General features: G+C 35.8%; 3 protein-coding genes across 6 annotated transcripts; all 3 read left to right on the forward strand.

The window, feature by feature from the left end:
* Nucleotides 1-1089: 1089 nt before the first annotated feature.
* On the forward strand, nt 1090-13499 carry LOC147384467 (uncharacterized). 4 transcript variants are annotated; one of them, XM_086425184.1, is made up of 13 exons: nt 1090-1220; nt 1321-1483; nt 1611-1671; nt 1752-1852; nt 5022-5079; nt 5222-5265; nt 5390-5470; nt 8832-8902; nt 9013-9123; nt 10761-10843; nt 11366-11582; nt 11783-11866; nt 13155-13499. In XM_086425184.1, exons 4-13 carry the CDS (start codon nt 1757-1759, stop codon nt 13222-13224), a joined length of 915 nt encoding a protein of 304 aa, XP_086281310.1. In that variant the 5' UTR covers nt 1090-1220; nt 1321-1483; nt 1611-1671; nt 1752-1756; the 3' UTR covers nt 13225-13499. The 4 variants fall into 4 exon arrangements, with proteins under 4 accessions (XP_086281310.1, XP_086281308.1, XP_086281312.1 ...); XM_086425182.1 differs by having other exon boundaries at nt 1611-1631; XM_086425186.1 differs by lacking the exons at nt 1090-1220; nt 1321-1483 and adding an exon at nt 2098-2167 and having other exon boundaries at nt 1611-1631.
* Nucleotides 13500-13650: 151 nt separating this feature from the next.
* LOC147384468 (pyrophosphate-energized vacuolar membrane proton pump 1-like) lies at nt 13651-19640 on the forward strand. The gene is made up of 4 exons (XM_086425187.1): nt 13651-15088; nt 16669-17048; nt 17160-17246; nt 17351-19640. The coding sequence occupies exons 2-4, from the start codon at nt 16714-16716 to the stop codon at nt 17355-17357; spliced, it is 429 nt and encodes a 142-aa protein (XP_086281313.1). The 5' UTR covers nt 13651-15088; nt 16669-16713; the 3' UTR covers nt 17358-19640.
* LOC147384469 (cation/H(+) antiporter 15-like) lies at nt 18446-19477 on the forward strand. Its single transcript, XM_086424942.1, has 2 exons — nt 18446-18592; nt 18959-19477. Exons 1-2 carry the CDS (start codon nt 18446-18448, stop codon nt 19475-19477), a joined length of 666 nt encoding a protein of 221 aa, XP_086281068.1.
* Nucleotides 19641-19970: the final 330 nt, after the last annotated feature.

The following is a 19970-nucleotide window of genomic DNA, read 5'->3' on the forward strand; positions in this document are numbered from 1 at the left end:
GGTAAGAGAAGAAATCCCAAAATGAAAACATCAATTTGGGAAATGAAGAGATTAAATAGAGTGTTGATGACGATGGATTTTAGCCTTCTCGAGAAGATTTGGGAGATGAAGAGGTTTAGGTTTAGGTTGTGTGTAGGGGAGGATGGGTTTTGGGGAATGTAGAGGTCGTGGGTTGGAGAAAATAAGCCGTTAGATTTGTGTTTATCTTACAAATAGCTATACGAGAAATCCAATCAGATCTTTTTCATATTGGATTGAGGTTGATTTGAATTTGATAAAAAAATTATCGGATTCAAATTTGGTCTACCCTGCTGTTGGGCAAGATTGGATTTACTGACTCGCTCCAAGTACCACTTACTTAGCTAGGTGTCACGGTCTAAATAACGTACCATTATTACCCTCCACAGAAGATAAGAGAAGAAATCCCAAAATGAAAACATCAATTTGGGAAATGAAGAGATTAAATAGAGTGTTGATGACGATGGATTTTAGCCTTCTCGAGAAGATTTGGGAGATGAAGAGGTTTAGGTTTAGGTTGTGTGTAGGGGAGGATGGGTTTTGGGGAATGTAGAGGTCGTGGGTTGGAGAAAATAAGCCGTTAGATTTGTGTTTATCTTACAAATAGCTATACGAGAAATCCAATCAGATTTTTTTCATATTGGATTGAGGTTGATTTGAATTTGATAAAAAAATTATCGGATTCAAATTTTGTCTACCCTGCTGTTGGGCAAGATTGGATTTACTGACTCGCTCCAAGTACCACTTACTTAGCTAGGTGTCACGGTCTAAATAATGTACCATTATTACCCTCCATAGGAGATAAGAGAAGAAATCCCAAAAAGAAAACATCAATTTGGAAAATAAAGAGATTAAAGAGAGTGTTGATGACAATGGATTTTAGCCTTCTCGGGAAGATTTGGGAGATGAAGAGGTTTAGGTTTAGGTTGTGGGTAGGGGAGGATGGGTTTTGGGGAAGGTAGAGGTTGTGGGTTGGAGAAAATAAGCCGTTAGATTTGTCTTTATCTTACAAATAGTTGTACGAGAAATCTGATCAGATCTTTTTCAAATTGGATTGAGGTTGATCCCAATTTGATAAAAATATTATCGGGTTTATAAAATTCAATACAAATCCAATCCGAAAATTCAAATTGTAGATCCAAATCCTACCTTTTAAGACCGGATCGGATAAAAGCTGGATGATTGCCAGTCCTATTTACAAGGTTGCTCTTTTGCTCCTGTAGCTGTTGGGTGAGCTTTAAAATTGTTGACCTTCAAAAAAAAAAAATATTTACACGCTTGACATCATGTATTTTTTCCCAGAGGCGAGGGGAGTCAACTCAATAGGAGAAACGGAATACCGAGTTTTAAAACGATGGAGTTGGAGCGATCCGACCTCTCCTGTGTCTCACAAGTCTCAAGTACGCACAACGCCATTTGATTTTAGTCCAAAAATCTCTCTCCATGGCGACTGTAAGGATGATAGGCAAGTAACTCTGCAACTCCCAACCCTTTTTGTTTATTTACACTTGTCTTCTTTTTCTCAGCTTCAAATATCTAACTACCATCTCTCTATCTGCCTCGCTTTCAATATTGCTCTTCAATTCGTACAGATATAGCCGTTAACTTCACAGGTGTGGCAATCTAACAAACAGTTGGTGAACTCAATTATTTGTATCTCCATATCTGCTTTTATTTGTTTGTTATTTATTTATTTATTATTTTATTTCTGAGATTCTGAGAATCAATCACAGATAACATGTTCAAGGGAATCTACAATGGAAAGCAATGCCATATAGGAGATATCTCTGCTGTTATTAGTAGGGCATGGAGTGCTGGAGTCGACCGAATTATCGTAAGTTCTCCCTCTTTAGCATTATTGAATACGAACCTAACCCAAAAAAAAAAAAAAAAAAAAAATTACCTGCGCATCAATGTTGGGGAAAGTTAAACCCTTATTATTCCATGTTTTGATCAGAATGATTCATCTATCTAGATCTTCATCTCCATCAAACACCCAACCATTAGAAATTGGTAATTGCTTCCAAGTAAATTTGATTATCCCATAGCCTTATTAACCAAGCTTTGCCAAACGTGTAGTGTTGAAGACCACCAAACAAGCTTTGAAACTTTGGCCAATTGCACTGACGGGTTGAGCAACTCAGCTATGGTGAGTTGCTTTGTGGCTGGCCTAAAAGAAGGGCTTAAATATGATGCAAATGTTGAAACTGGCTTCCCTCACTACTAGAATTGGGCATGAATGACTACAAGAGGAGAGGGTGTTCTTAGAACAAGACCATCAACATCCAAAGTAGATAAGGAGTTTGACTATCGTGGGTGCTGCTAGCCCACCGACAAATTCCATCATTCCCATCAAAAGAGTATCTCCAATGGGGATGTAGCACACGGCGAAAGGTTAAAAGTTTTATTGTGATGAAAAATTCTTACCTAACCATCAGTGTAAGGTGCAAGAACTCTATCTAATAGATGGATTTGGTGTTGAAGATTAAGGTGGTAGTTTTGGAGCGGAGTTTTAACCCAAACAAGTTGGAGGTTTCACTAGAAATTTCCTTGCATGATCTGAGTGAAATCTCTCTGCATCTCTGACTGGGTTGTAATACCTCAAACGATGAGGAACAAAGGTATGATTGGGAAGAAGATATTAATGGTACTATTTAACTTTGGCAGTACCCATAACTTTCTTGACCCAGTGCTTGCATACTAGGCTGGTTTAAATATCATCAAAGGAAAATGGTTTGAGGTTATGTTAGCTACAGGTGAGAAAATTGTTAGTGAAGGAAAGGTTTGTGGGATGGCATTAATGCTACCAGATTAGCCATCACAACTGCCATTTACCTACTTTCTATTGGTGGTTGTGACGCAACTATTGGAGCCCACTGGTTGTGCACATTGGACTGATCGTGTGTGATCTCTCTAATATCATATTAGAGTTTCGATATGAATGGGAAACCTTACGGATTTCAAGGGGAATCAATGAAGGGGTTGGAGGTGTTAGATGAGAAGCAAATTAAGAAATTGAGTGAGATGGGTAACCAGGGATTTGTCTTACTGTTGTTTAGTGATACCGGACTGCAGCCTCTGTAAACAAACAATTGTAGGAGATCTTGATTGAGTTTTCAAATGTCTTTGAGGAGCCACATGATCTTCCACCTTTGCGACCCAAGATCGTAGAATCCCTCTTGGTGAAGGACTCATCCTATGGATGTTTCGCTCTATAGGTATCCACATTTTTAGAAGACCGAAATAGAAAAAAGATCATGTGAGATGCTGCACACAAGAATCATATTTCCTAGCCAGAGTTCTTATTCCTTTTGTTCTAATGGTGTGCAAACATGATGGAAATTGGACAATGTGTGTGGATTATTGCACACTTATCAAAGTGACAATCGAGGACAAGATCCCCAACTTCAGTCATTGATGAGTTTTATGGAGCTATTGTCTTCTCCAAACCCGTTCTATACTCAGGTTACTGTCAAATATGTGTTCACCCTGATGATGTCCCAAAATGGCATTTCAGATCCATGAAGGCTACTATTACTTGTCATGCCAATCGAGCACACAAACACACCATCAACCTTCCAGGACTTAGGAATGTGGTATTTCGACCATATTTATGCCATTGGGGTGTTGCATGAACGCAAATTATATGCTAAAGAATCTCAGTGTCGATTTGGGTGCGGACAAATAAAATACTCATGTAGGACAAGTTGTTTCACTGCACGGGGTAGCAGGAGATCCTGATAAAATTTCATGCATGGTTAATTGGCCAAAACCCAATACTGTGAGGGCTTTGCGTGAATATCTTGGTTTAACTAGGTACTATTGAAAATTCGTAAAAAATTATGGAAGATATCAGAGTTGCTAAAATCATTTCTCAAGAAAAAATACATTATTCTGGACATGAGAGTCGCAAAACCTTTGAGACTTGAAACAGACAATTGAATAAGTGGCAAGGAGCATATGAGGTTATTGAAACATGGGAACGTTACCAGAACATTTTGGAGAAATTCCTTTATGCAAAACCTTGAGGACCTAGTTTCTTAAGAGGAGGGGAATGACACATGAATTATTTTCATCTACGCGGGGGTTTAAATGTCAGTTGTTTAGTTTAGTAGGTCAAGTCTGCGTCCTTTGTGGACTTTTTTTGTGAAGTTATTCATTCTGTTTCATTGGTAATAGGAGTCTTAGAGAGCAATTAGTAGAGTTATCTAGTATGTTTCATTGGTAATGGAATTTTTTGCAAGAAGTGCTATTCTCAATCTTAGGGCTCATACTCTTTTGGAGCAAGTTGTTCTTTAGAGGAAATTTCTTCGAGGACTTCTTGTTTAGATGGGATTTGTTAACTGTTAGGCTTATATTGAGTTTTTTGTTCTTGTTCGCTGGACAAGATTTTTTATTGTTGATCTGTCTGGTGGCCTCCTTGGTCACTTCTATTTTCTTTCTATTAATTAATTTTATTTTTTTTGCTTTGCCTATTGAATAAAACATCCCACGTGTCACTCATATTGCTCTTTAGATCCATCTCTTTGTCTTGACTGTAGTTGCATTAAAACTATCATAATTCTTCTATGATGGATGTTGGAACTCATTTTGTTTCGCAGAGATTGTTGCAAGAGATTCCTGCATCTCCTTAAACTGGGCTAAGACTTTTTAAAAAAACTTAATTTAAGATATTATATGTTTCGAATGTTTCAGATTTATTTCGGTGTCGTTTTGGTTTTTCAAAAATCTGAAACATCGAACCGAAACGAGATTTTAAATCATGATGGTATTGCTCTGATATCATTTGATAAGAGCCTGCCAATACACCAAAAGCACTATGTGTTAATGATACAAAAAGTTTTTGCCTTATATTTTTGGGGTCGTAATTACAGTTATTTTCAGCCTTCATCTCTTTGGGGTCGTAACAGTACTACATTGAGTCATGACTTGTATAGAATGGAATCGTTACTGTCGGCGATGATTTTATATCATATGAATTTTTTGCATCTTTGTCGAACAAGGTCACTGGTGGTTCTCTTGAGGAGTCAAAGGAGGCCCTTGCCATTGCTGAAACTGATGGTTTGTCTCCCTTCTCCATTTGGTTTATTCTCTGCCTTCGGTTAATATTTTTTTTTGCTTCTTTAGTTTTATGCGTCTTTCTAGTAGTCTTTCTTCTACAGTCATTTATTAGTTGTAGTTCCTTGTTGATTGTAATTTGCAGGGAGGCTTTTCTGTACAGTTGGTGTGCATCCAACCAGATGCAAGGTTGTTTTTTCCTTCGCATTTTTTCACTCTTTTCCTTTATTTCTTTTTCTTTTATTTTTAAAATAAGCGTACAATCTGCAATGTGATTACAGACATTAGTGTATATTGCTCTTGTTTTATTCAGGAATTTGAGGATAGCGGGGACCCAGAAAAGTACTTCCAGGATCTCGTGTTGTTGACAAAAGAAGGAGTTGAGAAGGGAAAGGTGTGTATTTTGCTTCTTAATCATATATACTGAATTTTCTCTGTACTTGATGAATGGGCATATCATTTTGAAGACCAAGCTATTGCATCGACTGAGTATGTCAACTTAGTGTTGCTCTACTTGTGGACCAATTCAAGATTCAGAGGAGTACTTGACACATTTGTGGAACTTGTCTTTGTAACTTATCTCATGGAAGATCCATGAAAACTACTTCAAGGTGGATTGAACATATGGAACTGAAATAAGAACACTAGTCTACAAATTTAATGTTTTTCTCAAATTTTTCATACAAAATAATACCAAGACATCCAAATTTAGTATGTGATTGTGGTCCTCTATGTTTGTTTTCTACGTTAAATTTCATTTACCTTGCTGGTCCCAAACAAGCCTTTAAGAAATTTATAAAAATCATTGCCAGCTTAGAGACCAAGTTCCCATGTAGGGTGAAATGTGTCCTGATTTTAAATCTTGAGGTCCTATCTGCTATGACAAAAAAGGACATCTCTAAACCCTAGCTACTTGGTATTTGGACCTAATCAAAATATCTAAGGGTTTCCACATAGGACATCACCTAGACCAAAGGTTAGTGCGTCAAATGATCCTGACCATGGTTTAAAATGCCGTATCGATTGAATGTTTCGGTTAATGAAAAAACGATACGGTATTGGTTGATACAAAACGATACATTTTGATACATACCCGATACATTCCCGAATGTTTCTTATCGGTCTTGGTCGATAACGATATGTATCTACTAATACATTTGATATTTTAAACCATGATCCTACCAGTTAATTGTTTACATCCGAACTGTTAATTTGACATGGGTCGCCACGCATGTGTGTGTAGGGGGGGGGGGGGGGGGGGGTCGGGGTAGATGACAAACATTGTTCAATAACTATATAATTATGACAATGGTTTAAAATGTTATATCGATTGAATGTTTCGGTTAATAAAAAAACCGTTACGGTATTGGCCGATACATTCAATACAAACTGATACATTCCGATACATACCCGATACATTTCCGAAACATTCAATGTTTCAGAGTCAATGTTGGCCGATACATTCCAATATTTTAAACCATGATTAGGACAACAGCATCTAAAGCATTGATGACTTTATTAACTTGCCAAGGAAACTGTTTTGTTCTTGTAACCTTCTTATCATGTCACAGTTCACTACCAGAAGAATTTTACATTTCTGATGACTTATGTGATACTTAGCACCATTTGAAGGATAAGCTTTGGATTATACAATTGAATGATCTAACCAGAATCACATAATATGCTTGAAGACTTTGGCTTTAATTTTATTTATTTAGTTTTTTTTTATAGGTTGCATTAATTTTATTACATGATGATTTTCTAGCCATTATTACAGCGTGGAGCTACTTATAGCATCACATTTCAGTCCCACGCTTGGATAAGGGAGGGCTGTTATTTATTTTTACCAGTATAATATTATCAGAAAAGAAGGAAGGAGGCTGAGAACTGACCTCATTCAAAGATGGAAGCAAAAATTGTGAAAAAATGATCAATGGATACCCAACCACTCCAAACCTATGTTCTTCTCATTACAAACATGATCCGATGTCCACAAATTTCTTGCGCTAAAAGAACAAGTGCCTCATGATACTAATGACATTATGGTCTGCAGTCTAAATCCTATCAACCAAACACATTCTACCTTGAAAGCTATGCGATAATTCAAAATTGCATGAGCTGGAAAATCAATTGTTAAAATGGAAGGAATTGATTGGGAAAATGTCTTTAGTAAGAAAACATCATCTTGACTATACATCCATGTCCGATTGTCATCTTCAAGAGGGGTGTGACAATAGTGGAGGACAAATGGTTAAAACGTCTAGCAATTGGCACAACCTCCCAGCCATTTATATTCCTCATGAATCCAAAAATACCAAGAAATTTTGTCTTTGTTGAACCATAAAACTTTGTATTGGTAAATTCTTCTTTTGAGGAAATGGTGTAAAGATTAGAAAATTGTTCTTTAAGAGGAGAGTCACGCACTGGTGGTCCACCTAATATCAAATCCCGACTCCTTTTCCCACTTTGAAAGCAATCCTCCTTCTGATTTGAGGTAAACATTAAGGAAAGGTTAAACATTAAGGACACTTTCCACCTTTCCAAACCCCATACTCATATAATAATCTCACCTTGTTACTTACCCATCACATGATTTTGATCTCATACTTCAATTGAATTACACTCTTCCACGGACTATCGTGGTTTACTCCGAACCTCCTCATCCATCTTCCTAGAGATTTGAATTCATGTGACCTAAATTATGAAACCCTATACCTATGCTCTTTTCAGGGGAACAAATGGTCTTCCATTTGACAAGATGAAATGTTCAATTCCATTGTTTATCGTTCCATAGAAAATCATGAAAAACTTATTCAAGTGACGTAGCGGAAGCGTGTGAATCAATAGATTTGATAGATCGTGTTCAATGGAACACTCAAAATCAATTTGAATCAATAGATTCAATTGATAAACAAGCAATAGCTTGAAATAAAATAAAGTATAAAGTAAAAAAAAAAGTAATTAAAATAGCAAAGATAATTGAATTGATTATTGATTGATTGATATTTTTTTCGGATTTGGAGCTCCTTATATAGATAACTCCATCATAACAATTTGTAATCCTACTAAAATACTAAAAATTAATATTCCTAACCTATCTATAACATAATACTAACTTCTTAATCCTATTAGAACTCAAATTGGAGACTTCTAAGCACTTCTAATTGTAGTCTAAATAATAAAAACGAATTTAAACAAATTAGAAATTGACAAGGAATGTACTCTTAACATAACTATGAAATAGAAATCTTACTAGAAGTAGAAATAGAAATCCTACTAGAACATAAATAGAAATAGAAATAGAAATAGAAATAGAAATCTAACAGAATTAGAAAACTACTTAGAATTTTAGATGTCCTACATCATCAAGTGAATTCATACTCTTGGACATGCTAAAGGGGGAAAGAAAATAAATGGAAATGCTAATTAGAACACTTCTAATGAGAGTTATTTCACCTTAGTTGGATAAGATCCTAGTATTCCATGAACATAGAAGCGTACTCACTCTCTTGTTGATTGAGTCTCAAATAGCCGTAGTTGTACTCTTGCAAGGTAGGCAAACCAATGTAAGATGCCGGAAACGTACCAACTTTGTATCCACCAATATCTTAATGTTGTGGGGTTCTCCATCCCAAAATAAGATGAAGGACCTTGAAATAACCTTAGCTGAATGATGGAGAAATCTAGAAATACAAGCGTGTTGTTTTCAACATAAGTTTCTTAACTTTCTCATTGTTGTTACTTTTGCAATGCAGGTAGTGGCAATTGGTGAATGTGGATTGGACTACGACAGACTTCACTTTTGCCCATCTGAAATTCAGAAAAAGTAATCACTCCCAGTCAATTTTATTTTGGAGAATTTAATTTAATTTTTTTTTTTGTTTTAAATTCTATTTTTGTTTACTTTTTTTCTTCCACTAATATCTTCAAAGTTAGATATTTTGAGAAGCAGTTTGAATTAGCGGATGCCATGAAGCTACCTATGTTTTTGCACATGCGTGCGGCTACCGAGGATTTCTGTGACATTCTAGCACGCAATAAGGACATGTAAGTCTACTAGACCCTACAAATTGCAGAAGTGGATGCTACTTGATGGATTTTTTAATTAACGTTAGTTTTCTTTCAATGTCAATGGGTAGGCTAGATTCACCATAATGATTGATGTAGGATGATGAGGGAAGAAGATAAAAAAAAATGGGGGGTTACGGAATTTGGTTTTGGATTTGGGCTAGGATAGGGTAAATGCCTTGTGGTGGTTGTTCCCAAGGTCTTAGGGTCAAACCCCTTGAACCCTTTCTTACGCTAATCACTAACCCCGCTTAGTAAAAATTAAGTGGACAAAAAAAAGATTAAAGAAAGAAAGAAAGAAAGAAAGAAAGAAAAGAACAATATATTTACCTTGGAATCACCCCAATGATTTCCATGGCATCAACCACATTAAATGCACTAATATTCAAAACAAGAAAACAATATTGTTTTTTTTTATTCTTTCATCATTCTTTATTAAAAAACCCTAATACAATCTATATAAAGAAAATAAATGTAAGAATCCTAATCAAACTAAAATATCAAATAAATAATCTAATTTCGTAACTTTATCTCTCTTAATTTTTAACCCTCATAAACTTAAATAATGAAATTATAAAGTTACCAAACTACTCCTAAATATTATACTAAAATCATGAGCCAACAAAACATGAAAATAAGTCCAAAAATATAAAAATAAGGTCTTAATACAAATCAAAACTAAAAAAAACCCAATTTAAAATAATCCTGAATGATAAAACGATAAATCGATAAATCTAGACCCAATTAAGTGCAAATCTAAATAATTAAAATTTTTTCGTCAGAACCATTGACCGCTGACTTGATTGGTGTTCCGCATTAATCATGCTATGAAATATTACAAGTCAAAGTTATAAATTAATATTAAGGCACATGGTTCACATGCAAGGAATTGAGATACACCAGCGATAAAATTCCATTTGATTTGTTGATTTTTTTCCTGGATGTTGGTCCTCTTTCTTTTTCTTTTTCAACAAATTAGAATGATGTAATGGATCAGATGGTTCTAGAAATCATTGTGTTGTTTTTGACATAATATGTCCCAAACATAGGTCTAGACCTTCCATATGCATCTTAAGTTCTAATGTTTTGTCTAAAGATAGTAGATATATGTTTTAATTCGACATTAGATTTTCCCTTATCCTTGTGAAGGACTTTTCTTTTTCTGTCTATCGAATAAAAAGGACTTGTTTTTTATTTTATTTTCTTACTTATACCAAATCCTCTATCATCTTTATCTCATGTAATGCTACTAGAGTTTGCCCCTCTTTGGGGTTAAAGTAAAAGGGGAAAGATAATACAGTTAGAGATGTATTATTGAAAAAGGGGAGGGGTGGGGAGGAGAGGTAAGACAATAAAATTGAAAGGGGTGAAGAGGAAAGACAATAAAGTGGGATAGTGCGGACACCACTCCATTATATCCGAGTTGGATACCCCACAAAACTGTAGTTGGAGTGGGTCTCACCATTATGTTTTATTATATAGATGCTTCACCTAATTACTGGAAGGAAGTCGAGCATCAGTACATATTGTTGTCTAGTGGTTGCCTTTGCTTGCTTGGACCATAAATCATGTTGTTGTGGATGGACCATATCCTATTTCTTCTACTTTTTTGACAGGTTCAGTGCTGGGGTTGCCCATTCATTCACTGGTTCTGCAGAAGATCGTGATAAGCTCTTATCATTCAGTAATCTGTTTATAGGTGAATGAATGCTCATTTGGGGTGGATTCAATGTTTCCGTTTCATCAGTTACACCCTTTTTTCAAATTAGTAGCATCTATTATTTTTTTATTCATTACCAATAAAATAAAAAATAGAAATGATTATATATATTTAGAGGACATGGAAGACATTGAGTGGATATCAGCCAAAGAGATCTGCTACACCATTAGTAGCCTAACCATTAGATTGTAACCATCCAAACTATTAACTTTCTTTGAGGTCTTGGCATATTGTCTGTCTATTGAAACATTAAGATGGTGTGAATGGTTTCTTTTATTTTTAGATTAAAGAAACAAAAAAAGATTTTCCTTTGGTTTATGTATTATACAATCTTTAGTCTATTTTTTGCCTCAATCAACCAGCATACACAATGACTTCCTCTGTTTATTTTTTATTTGGTTTTTCTCTCTTGAACACTAATTATCATTTTCTCCAATTTGATTTTCTGTTAAGATACAAAGGCCTTTAACTTTTTTACTTCATCATTGTGGGGATAAACAGGTATAAATGGTTGCTCTCTAAAGACTGCTGAGAATCTTGATGTTGTAAGAGGAATTCCTGTCGAAAGAATGATGATAGAGACAGATTCACCATATTGTGAAATCAAGAATACTCATGCTGGAATTAATTTGGTAAAATCTGTGTGGCCCGCTAAGAAGAAAGAGAAGTACGATCATGAGTGTATCGTTAAAGGTCGCAACGAGCCTTGTCTAGTAAGGTAAGCAGAACTCACACTAGATACTAAATTTTCTGTCCATAAGATTCAAATTGGTGAAGACTCCAGAGGCCTATTTGTTCGTTTTTTTCCTATTCATTCACATATATTTGTATAAAGAGGTTTGCTTTATGTTTTATTTTCTTCCCGTCTAATTCATTGATAATATGTGATGGTCAAAATGACATGGGCATCCTTTCCAGGCAAGTTCTTGAGGTGGTGGCAGGCTGTAAAGGTATTGGTGACATAAATCAATTGAGTAAGACCATATACCACAATACATGCAGGTAATTCCTGTAAGTGGGCTCTTAAGTTTTTAATACATTTATGGCAGACTTTCGCATCTAATCTAAGCAAGATTCACGAGGTGGTTGAACTGCCTATTTCTGGAAATGGTTTCCCTTTACTTTCTTTTCAGATAGTTTTGTTCTCCTTTAACCATGAGTTAAATCACCAGTTTCTGAATTTAATGCAACTCAAGTTGATGGTTTTGACTGGTCCAACACTGTCATTTGGCACTTCCTATGTTTATGTCCTCAGTTGTCTCTAGGACTGTCAATGGATCGGGTCTGGATCAGATTGATCCTTATCAGATCGGGTTTTTTTTTTATTGGATCTCACTATTAAGATCCAGATTCAATCCATTAACAATTGGATTAGGTCCAGATCAGGCCAAACCCAATTATATATTTATGTTGGTCAGGTTCAACAGCCAACATTTTATCCTATATGGGTTAGAAGTTTCGGAATGCGCTGATTTTTTGTGAGGATGATTTCTATGGTCAGGAGATCATCCTCACATAAAAATCAGCCCATTGCGAAACCTCTAACCCCATCAAAAGTGATTTACAAATTAAAGGTAAAAATTAACCATCCATGATTCTTCAATTTGTAAAGCACTTTTGATAGGGTTTTCAGAATGGGCTGATTTTTTGTGAGGATGAGCTGTATGGTGAGGAGATCATCCTCACAAAAAATCAGCACATTCCGAAACTTCTAACCCATATAGGACAAAACGTTGGCTACCAACATTGGTTTTTTTCGTTGGCTATTGAACCTGATCCTATATATGGATATATAATCAAGTAAACATTATACATCTCAACAACTATATAATACAATTTATATATTTTCTAACATATTATCAGTTTGGATCCTTATTGGATCGGGACATGTTGGTCTAGATCTGATTCAATAAGATAACAGATCGAAACCTTAAGGGATCGAATGTAGGGTCTGATCTGATACATTGACACCCTTAGTTGTCTCCAACTGCATCAATGAAATCACAGTGGTGGAGTAAATTTTGTAGCAATCAACAATAACAAAAAAAAAAAAAAAAAAAAAAAAAGTGGTATTCAATTTGGCTCATTCAGTCACTTGGTGGCAACAATTATAACAAATTTAAGTCCACTTTCATCAGAATTCCATGACAGCGACCATATGATCTTCACCATGCTTTTTGTTGCTCACCTCAAATCCTTTATCACAACTAATCCAATTCCTTTAGCGGTTGTTTTTTTTAGCATTGTAGAGATGTGCAGCTTATTTGAGTAAGACTAATTGGTTTTGCAGGGTCTTCTTTCCTCATGACTTGGACTCTGAGGCAGATGCTCTTCTTGCTAGTAACCATGATGTCCAGTGAATCACCTTATGTGTTTGCATAATGCAAGCAATGTTTGAGGTATGCTTCTCTTTTTTCGCTGGAAGATGGTTCAGGCCCCCCACCATACTGAGGAATGCATTAACTGTAATTTTTTTTCCTATATGGGAGAGATCATTTAGTATGGAAATTAAAGTTCTTCAACAGCCATTTTTGAAGGCATATATGTTGTATAACATTTCTGCTTCTGAATGATTGGAGCTTGAAGTCAACCTCACTTGTAACAATTGCAATGATTGCCATCAGCTATCAACAGATATGGATTTGTTATTGGAGTGGAAAATATTAAAACCCTAACCTAGATTGAAGAAAAGGGGAGAGAAAAGAGAGAGAATAGAGAAAAGAAAAGTGGAGATCATTAATAATGATCATGTCTTTAGAGAATTAACTTCTTTATATTAGAATATATTTGGGGTGATAGAAATACCCTTATACAATGAATAAAAAAGAATAATAAATACATAATAAGAGTGAATAGACTGTTCTACCCTTACAACACTTCCTCTCAAGTTGGTGCATAGATATCTACCATGCCTAAAAGAACATGGAGTTGAAGACTGTTAATTCCTTTAGTGAGAATGTGATATTCTATATTTACAAATGGTGTGGACACGATACCAGGCATAATTTTTTCTCTGATAAAATGACGATCAACCTCTATTTGCTTTCTTCTATCATGTTGAAATAGATTTTGTGCAATTCTAATTATTGCTTTATTGTCATAGTACAACCTCATGGTACCTTCCATAGGAACGCCAAGCTCTTGAAAAAGAGTCCTTAACCATAAAATTTCACATACTCCATGAGTGACAGACGTGCACGTAGCCTCTACATTTGATCGATTTACAACGTCTTGTTTCTTAGTTCTCCATATTGCCAAGTTACCACCTACCAAGTTACAATATCCTGGTGTAGACTTCCTATCATCTAGAGATCCTACCCAGTCTGCATTTAGTGAAAGCTTCTATCTTCATGTGCTCATTTTTCTTAAATGACAGCCCCTACCAGAAGAGGATTTGAGATGCCTTGAGATAAAATATGCCACTTCTAGATGATAGGTGTGAGGAGAGTGCATGTATTGGCTCTTGACATAGAAGGCATCACCATAGTTCTAAATCACGAGATCTAGCCACTTCTATGCTAAGGAAATATTACAATTGTTTGAGGTCCTTGATTTCAAACTCATTAGCTAAATACTTTTCTAGTCAATCAATTTCCTCTTCACGATTTCCTGTCACAACAATGTTGTTTACATAGACAATAAGAAGTAAGAACTATGTTCCTGCCTTCTGTGTATTAACAAACAGAGTGGTTTGTCTGACTTTGTGTATGCTCCAGATTTAACATTGCCTTACTAAATCATTCAAATTATGTTCTTGAGGGATTGTTTCTGACTATATAGAGAATCTCTTACGCTGTGTTTGGATTGAGGGAAGGGGAGGGAAGGGAAGAGAAAATTTGCAGTTTTCTCTTCCTTTCTCCTGTTTGGATTGTTAAGTTAGGAGGGAAGAGAAGAAAAATGGAGGGAAGGGAAGGGAAAAATTGCCAGATTTTGTTCCCCCCGAAATCGGAGTGACGAGGAGGGAAGGGAAGAGAACAAAATTTCGTTTCCAAAATTGTCCTCAACATTTTCTTAATTTCCAAAGAAACATGATATTGGCACCCCAAATTTTACTAGTTACACCCTAAATTATAAAACACAATGAAACCCTAGAGAATGGACGAAGAAGACGAAGAAGAAATCTAGAGAAGACGAAAAAGAAACCCTAGAGAAGGGACGAAGGCGACGACCTCGACTAGGAGACGAACTTGACTAGAAACGACCACAACTAGGAGACGAACTAAGGTATTCTCTCTCTCTTCCTCATTATTCTGATTTTTTCCGAAATACCAATGGTATTATTAGCAAATATTCTGATTTTTTTTCTCTCTCCCCATTTTGATGGTTTGGGTTTGCTGCATTTGCTCTTGAAAGTTTTGAAATTTAGTCATTTTATTTAGATTTGTGTGTTTTTGTAGATTTTAAAGGTTTATAAAGTGTTTGGTGGTTGGAAATTTGTAGTTGAGAGTTTAGAGATTTGGGTTTTGCTTAATAAAATAGATTGTTGATTTGGTATCAAAGATTTGGATTTTGTTTAATAAAATAGATTGCTGATTTGAGAATTTGTAGTTTAGATATTTTGGTTTTACTTAATAAAATAAATTACTGATTTGGTATCAGATATTTGGGTTTTGCTTAATAAAATAGAATGCTGATTTGGTATAGCAAAATACATGATGGAAGTCGAAAATAATAAGAAGTAATTTATGCTCAAAAACTTAATTAGGAAAGAATTTTTTTCTGATTCTATAGAATTACAAACGGAGAATGTAATCATTGCTTATAAGAAATATCAGAGCATGTTAACCTTATCATTTATCATCAATGACACACCACAAAAAATTTGTGTTGGTTGAATGAATCTAGTTTCCCCATTCATTTCAGTCTAAATCTCCATGTTCATCAACCCAAAATCCCAAATGTTTTCATGTCTGTTCTCACTACCTCAATCCATTTTTTTTGACTTTCTTCACTCTCTGTGAAGGTTTAATAAGGGTACTACTAGTTACTCTTTGTTTTGACCAAACATATGGCGATAAAGGTTTAATAATGGTGATGATGATCTCTTTATATGGATCAAATCAGCTTACGTCAATATAAGGGCAATCGCAATTCACAACTCTCATTCGATCATTTCTGTTGCCTGAATTAAGATTCATACTGGTGGTATCAGTTCCAAACTAACAGTCTACCATAATTTTAATTATTGTTTGCTTTACATGGGCTAGATAGAGTTTTGGAGCTTAAACTAGTGCACACAACACTGAGGCAGCCAGTTTTATTCTATCTTATCTGCCCCAAATGAATAAAATGGCATGTTAATAAATCCCTATACGCTTTGTTAAATTCATGGGCTTTGATGGTGTTTTTATACTTGGTTGGCAAAGGGGCATGATGCTGCTACTGTTTTAAAGAAGCTTGCCTCAAGGTTGTAGTCTTTGAAAAATGTGGATGGTTCACACTTTTATGCATTATGAATGCTTTGTATCAGAGGCATGCAGCTTACATGCATATGTTGTTGGTGGTAGGTTGTAGTAGTTTAAAAAAAGTTTAATTTATTTCAACTTTTGTATCCCCACCACACAAACACACATATATCAACGTATGGTGCACACCACTTACACAGGGCATTAGAAATGGTATAGAAGGTGTTACGCATCCCCCTTGGTTAAAGCCTCACACACAGACACATAAGGTGTAGAGTGCTTTGTGGAAGCCCATCCTCATGGCATGAGCTGCAAACACCTTTGGGATTTTGAATCTCTAGTTTTTTTTAAGTCCAGGGTTTATTATGGCCTAATTATATCTTTGCTTTCTTCTTAAAGGTGATCGCTGACAATGTTGGTGATAATGTTGGGGATATTGCTGGGATGGGATCTGATCTTTTTGGCTCTTATGCTGAGTCCTCATGTGCTGCTCTTGTTGTTGCCTCCATCTCCTCATTTGGGATCAACCTTGGGTTCACTGCAATGTGTTATCCCTTGCTCATCAGCTCCATGGGCATCCTTGTTTGCTTAATCACCACTCTATTTGCAACTGATTTCTTTGAAATCAAAGCTATCAAGGAAATTGAGCCTGCTTTGAAGAAGCAACTCATTATCTCCACTGCTCTTATGACTGTTGGAATTGCTCTTGTTAGTTGGGTTGCCCTCCCACCGTCCTTCACAATCTTCAATTTTGGAGTCCAGAAGGTTGTGAAGAACTGGTATGCTCCATAACTGTTCTTCATGCTTTTTCAAGATATTTGCAATTTTTTTTACATATATTTTGGTTGTTTCAAAATAATAAAATATGTTGACAGAGACTCCAATTGCAGGGAACTGTTCTTCTGTGTTGCCATTGGCCTATGGGCTGGACTGGTTATTGGATTTGTAACCGAGTGTTACACTAGCAATGCATACAGGTAACTAATCTTAGTAAACCTTCCGTTCCTCTTCAATTCTGTCGCATAATAATTTTCTTTTCTCTCGTTTCCATTGATTTGGACCAAAGATGTCGCTTGGACAGGGAATAGGAGATAAAAGCGACTCACGGTACTGTGGTACAGAGACTGATTTTGACGATGACATGCCTCAGGTTTTAAATTTCAATCTCTCTGGTGGATTTGACTTCATTGTGTCTCCCTTGATCGGTAATTTCTATTTTAGCACTTTTTGTTCCAGTGTGAAATTGTTTAGGATTTGTTTGATTCTGTGGTTTACTATTAGATGTTTCTTCTTATTCATTGTGTCCATGAATTTGCTATAAAAAAGGGTTGAATTAAATGATTTTGAGGATTTGTTAGAATCTGAGTGTGGTTTACTATTAGATGTTTCTTGTTAAATTTTATTTTGAAGGGTTGAATTACTATAGAAAATGATTATGGGTTATGCATTTTCTATTGTTTTGTTGCTTGAAGTCTCATTGTCAACTCTCTCTCACTCTCAATCAATGCCTGAATGTTTTTTTGTTACCACGTTTAAGATATATTTGGCAATTTCTTTTGATAAGCATTTTGTTACTAGAAGAAAGGGGGGATCGGGATGACCAGCCTGATCTACATAATGGAAGTGTCTTCAGTCTGTGAGAGGATCTGGTGGGTTTGAGTGTTCCTTGTATGTTGTGTCACTTCTGCTTTTGTACCCTTATTCCTGTTGTTTATCTATGTATTTGTGTTTTGATTATTATTTTATTTTTACTGGTTGTATGTTATGGGAATGCCCTAGTTTTGAATGGTTTTTGGTGGCTAATTAGCCAATCACATATCAGCTGCATGTGCTGGTTCCAGCCATGCTTGCTGTCCTGTTTGTGTGAATGGTCAGTAAGCTCACCTATAGAACTCTGATGCTGGTATCTTGTAATGGAAATGAAGCTTCTTTTTATTTTCACTCAAACGCCATCGCCTACATTTGCAGCAGTGTTATATTGTCCTCAGATTATGCACCTAATGATCTTTAATTTTTAGAAGTTATTCTATCCAATGTTAAAAAGAAAATATAGAAGAAATTACTTAGCAATGCAAAGTATTTATAACTCCTTAGTATGTATAGATAATGCCCGAGTGGTACTAAGTACAGGCCAATTTATGCAGGAGTGGAAAGAGAAGCCGAGTGATGCAATATAATGGGGTTGGACATGGAGTCAACCTGGGCTGGAATGGAGAAATGTTTGGACATGGGGATATGTAAGTCCATTGGTGTGAGCAATTTCTCTTGTAGAAAGATTGAAAGGCTATTAGAACATGCATCGGTCCCACCAGCTGTGAATCAGGTACCATCGATTCCATGGGTTACTATGATCGACACATACATCATCATCATCATCATCATCATCTTGTGAAGGATCTAACACTGAAGTCAGTTTTGGAGTTACTGAATGTGAACATATATTGTGATGATAGAACAGTGAAGAGCACTGACAAAGGAGTAGGAATGTGCAGCATTCTCGGCTAGATTGTGAAATCAGGATTGTCGCTTGCATTCATGAACAAGAGAGTATCCTTGGACTCATCAACTTCCTTCAAGTCTCTCATTCAAACAAAGATAGCCCAATCTCAGTGTATGCTCTCCACCTTGTTGAACTCAATGGTGCAAATGCCGTGTTTATAACTCATGACAGCCATCTTAAATCTTCCAGTATGCCCGCTCCAACTTCATGGTAAAGGCCTTGAAGATCTATGAGCAAACACATAATCACTATGGTAGCATTCAGGCATTCACAGCTGTGTCTCCTTCCAACACGATGTACCGTGATATTTGTGAACTTGCACTAGAAAAAAAGGCACCACTCATTATTGTTCCCTTCCACAAGCCAGGATGGAGAGACTATACTCAATATAATGCATCTCACATGGTGAATTCTAGTCTCCTGGCCAATGCACCTTGTTCGGTTGGAATCCTTGTTGATCAAAACCCACACATGAATGTTCTACCCCGTTCCTTGGCCTCCTCAATGAACCATGTTGCTATTATTTTCATGGGTGGAGCGGATTCTCATGAAGCGCTGTCCTATGCAGATTTCATTGCTAGGAAGCCAAGCACTAGCCTCACTATGGTACAGTTCCTTTTGGCTGATAACATCAACAACAACTATGATGATGAGAAGGAGATGAAGTTAGATGATGAATTTGTGGGACAGTTCATGATGAAACACTAGTGATTGATAGAATCAATTTTCAATTTTGTTGATTGTTAAAAACATGTTCATATTAACCCATTTATGTCATCAAACAAACATGAGTATTTCATGGAAAATCATTGTTTTTATACAAGTATAATATACAGGGATTTGAAACGTGAAAATGTATTACTCCAGCGAGTTCTAGTTGGGGACCTAATTTTTTTTTTTAAAAGAACACCCGGATGTAAAAGTGTATGGGAACCATAGATACTTTCCTTGAGATACAAGTGAAAAAGCATCTATGATTCCTATCCACTTTCACGTTAAGATGTGGGATACGAGGTCCAATCTTGTGATCAGTCTAGCTAAGTACACGCTTTGTTGGTGGTCATTGGGCTCACCTTGTGGCATAAAAATAAAACAAAAACATGATCCAATGCTTTGATGATGTAGAGGATGAAATTCCATGAGCTTTCATAAATTAAATATTTAAAAAAAAAATTATTTTTCATTTTAAATTTTAAATTTA

Source organism: Akebia trifoliata, chromosome 15 (assembly GCF_017979445.1).
Source record: "Akebia trifoliata isolate Shusen 1 chromosome 15, ASM1797944v1, whole genome shotgun sequence".
Lineage (NCBI taxonomy): Eukaryota > Viridiplantae > Streptophyta > Magnoliopsida > Ranunculales > Lardizabalaceae > Akebia > Akebia trifoliata.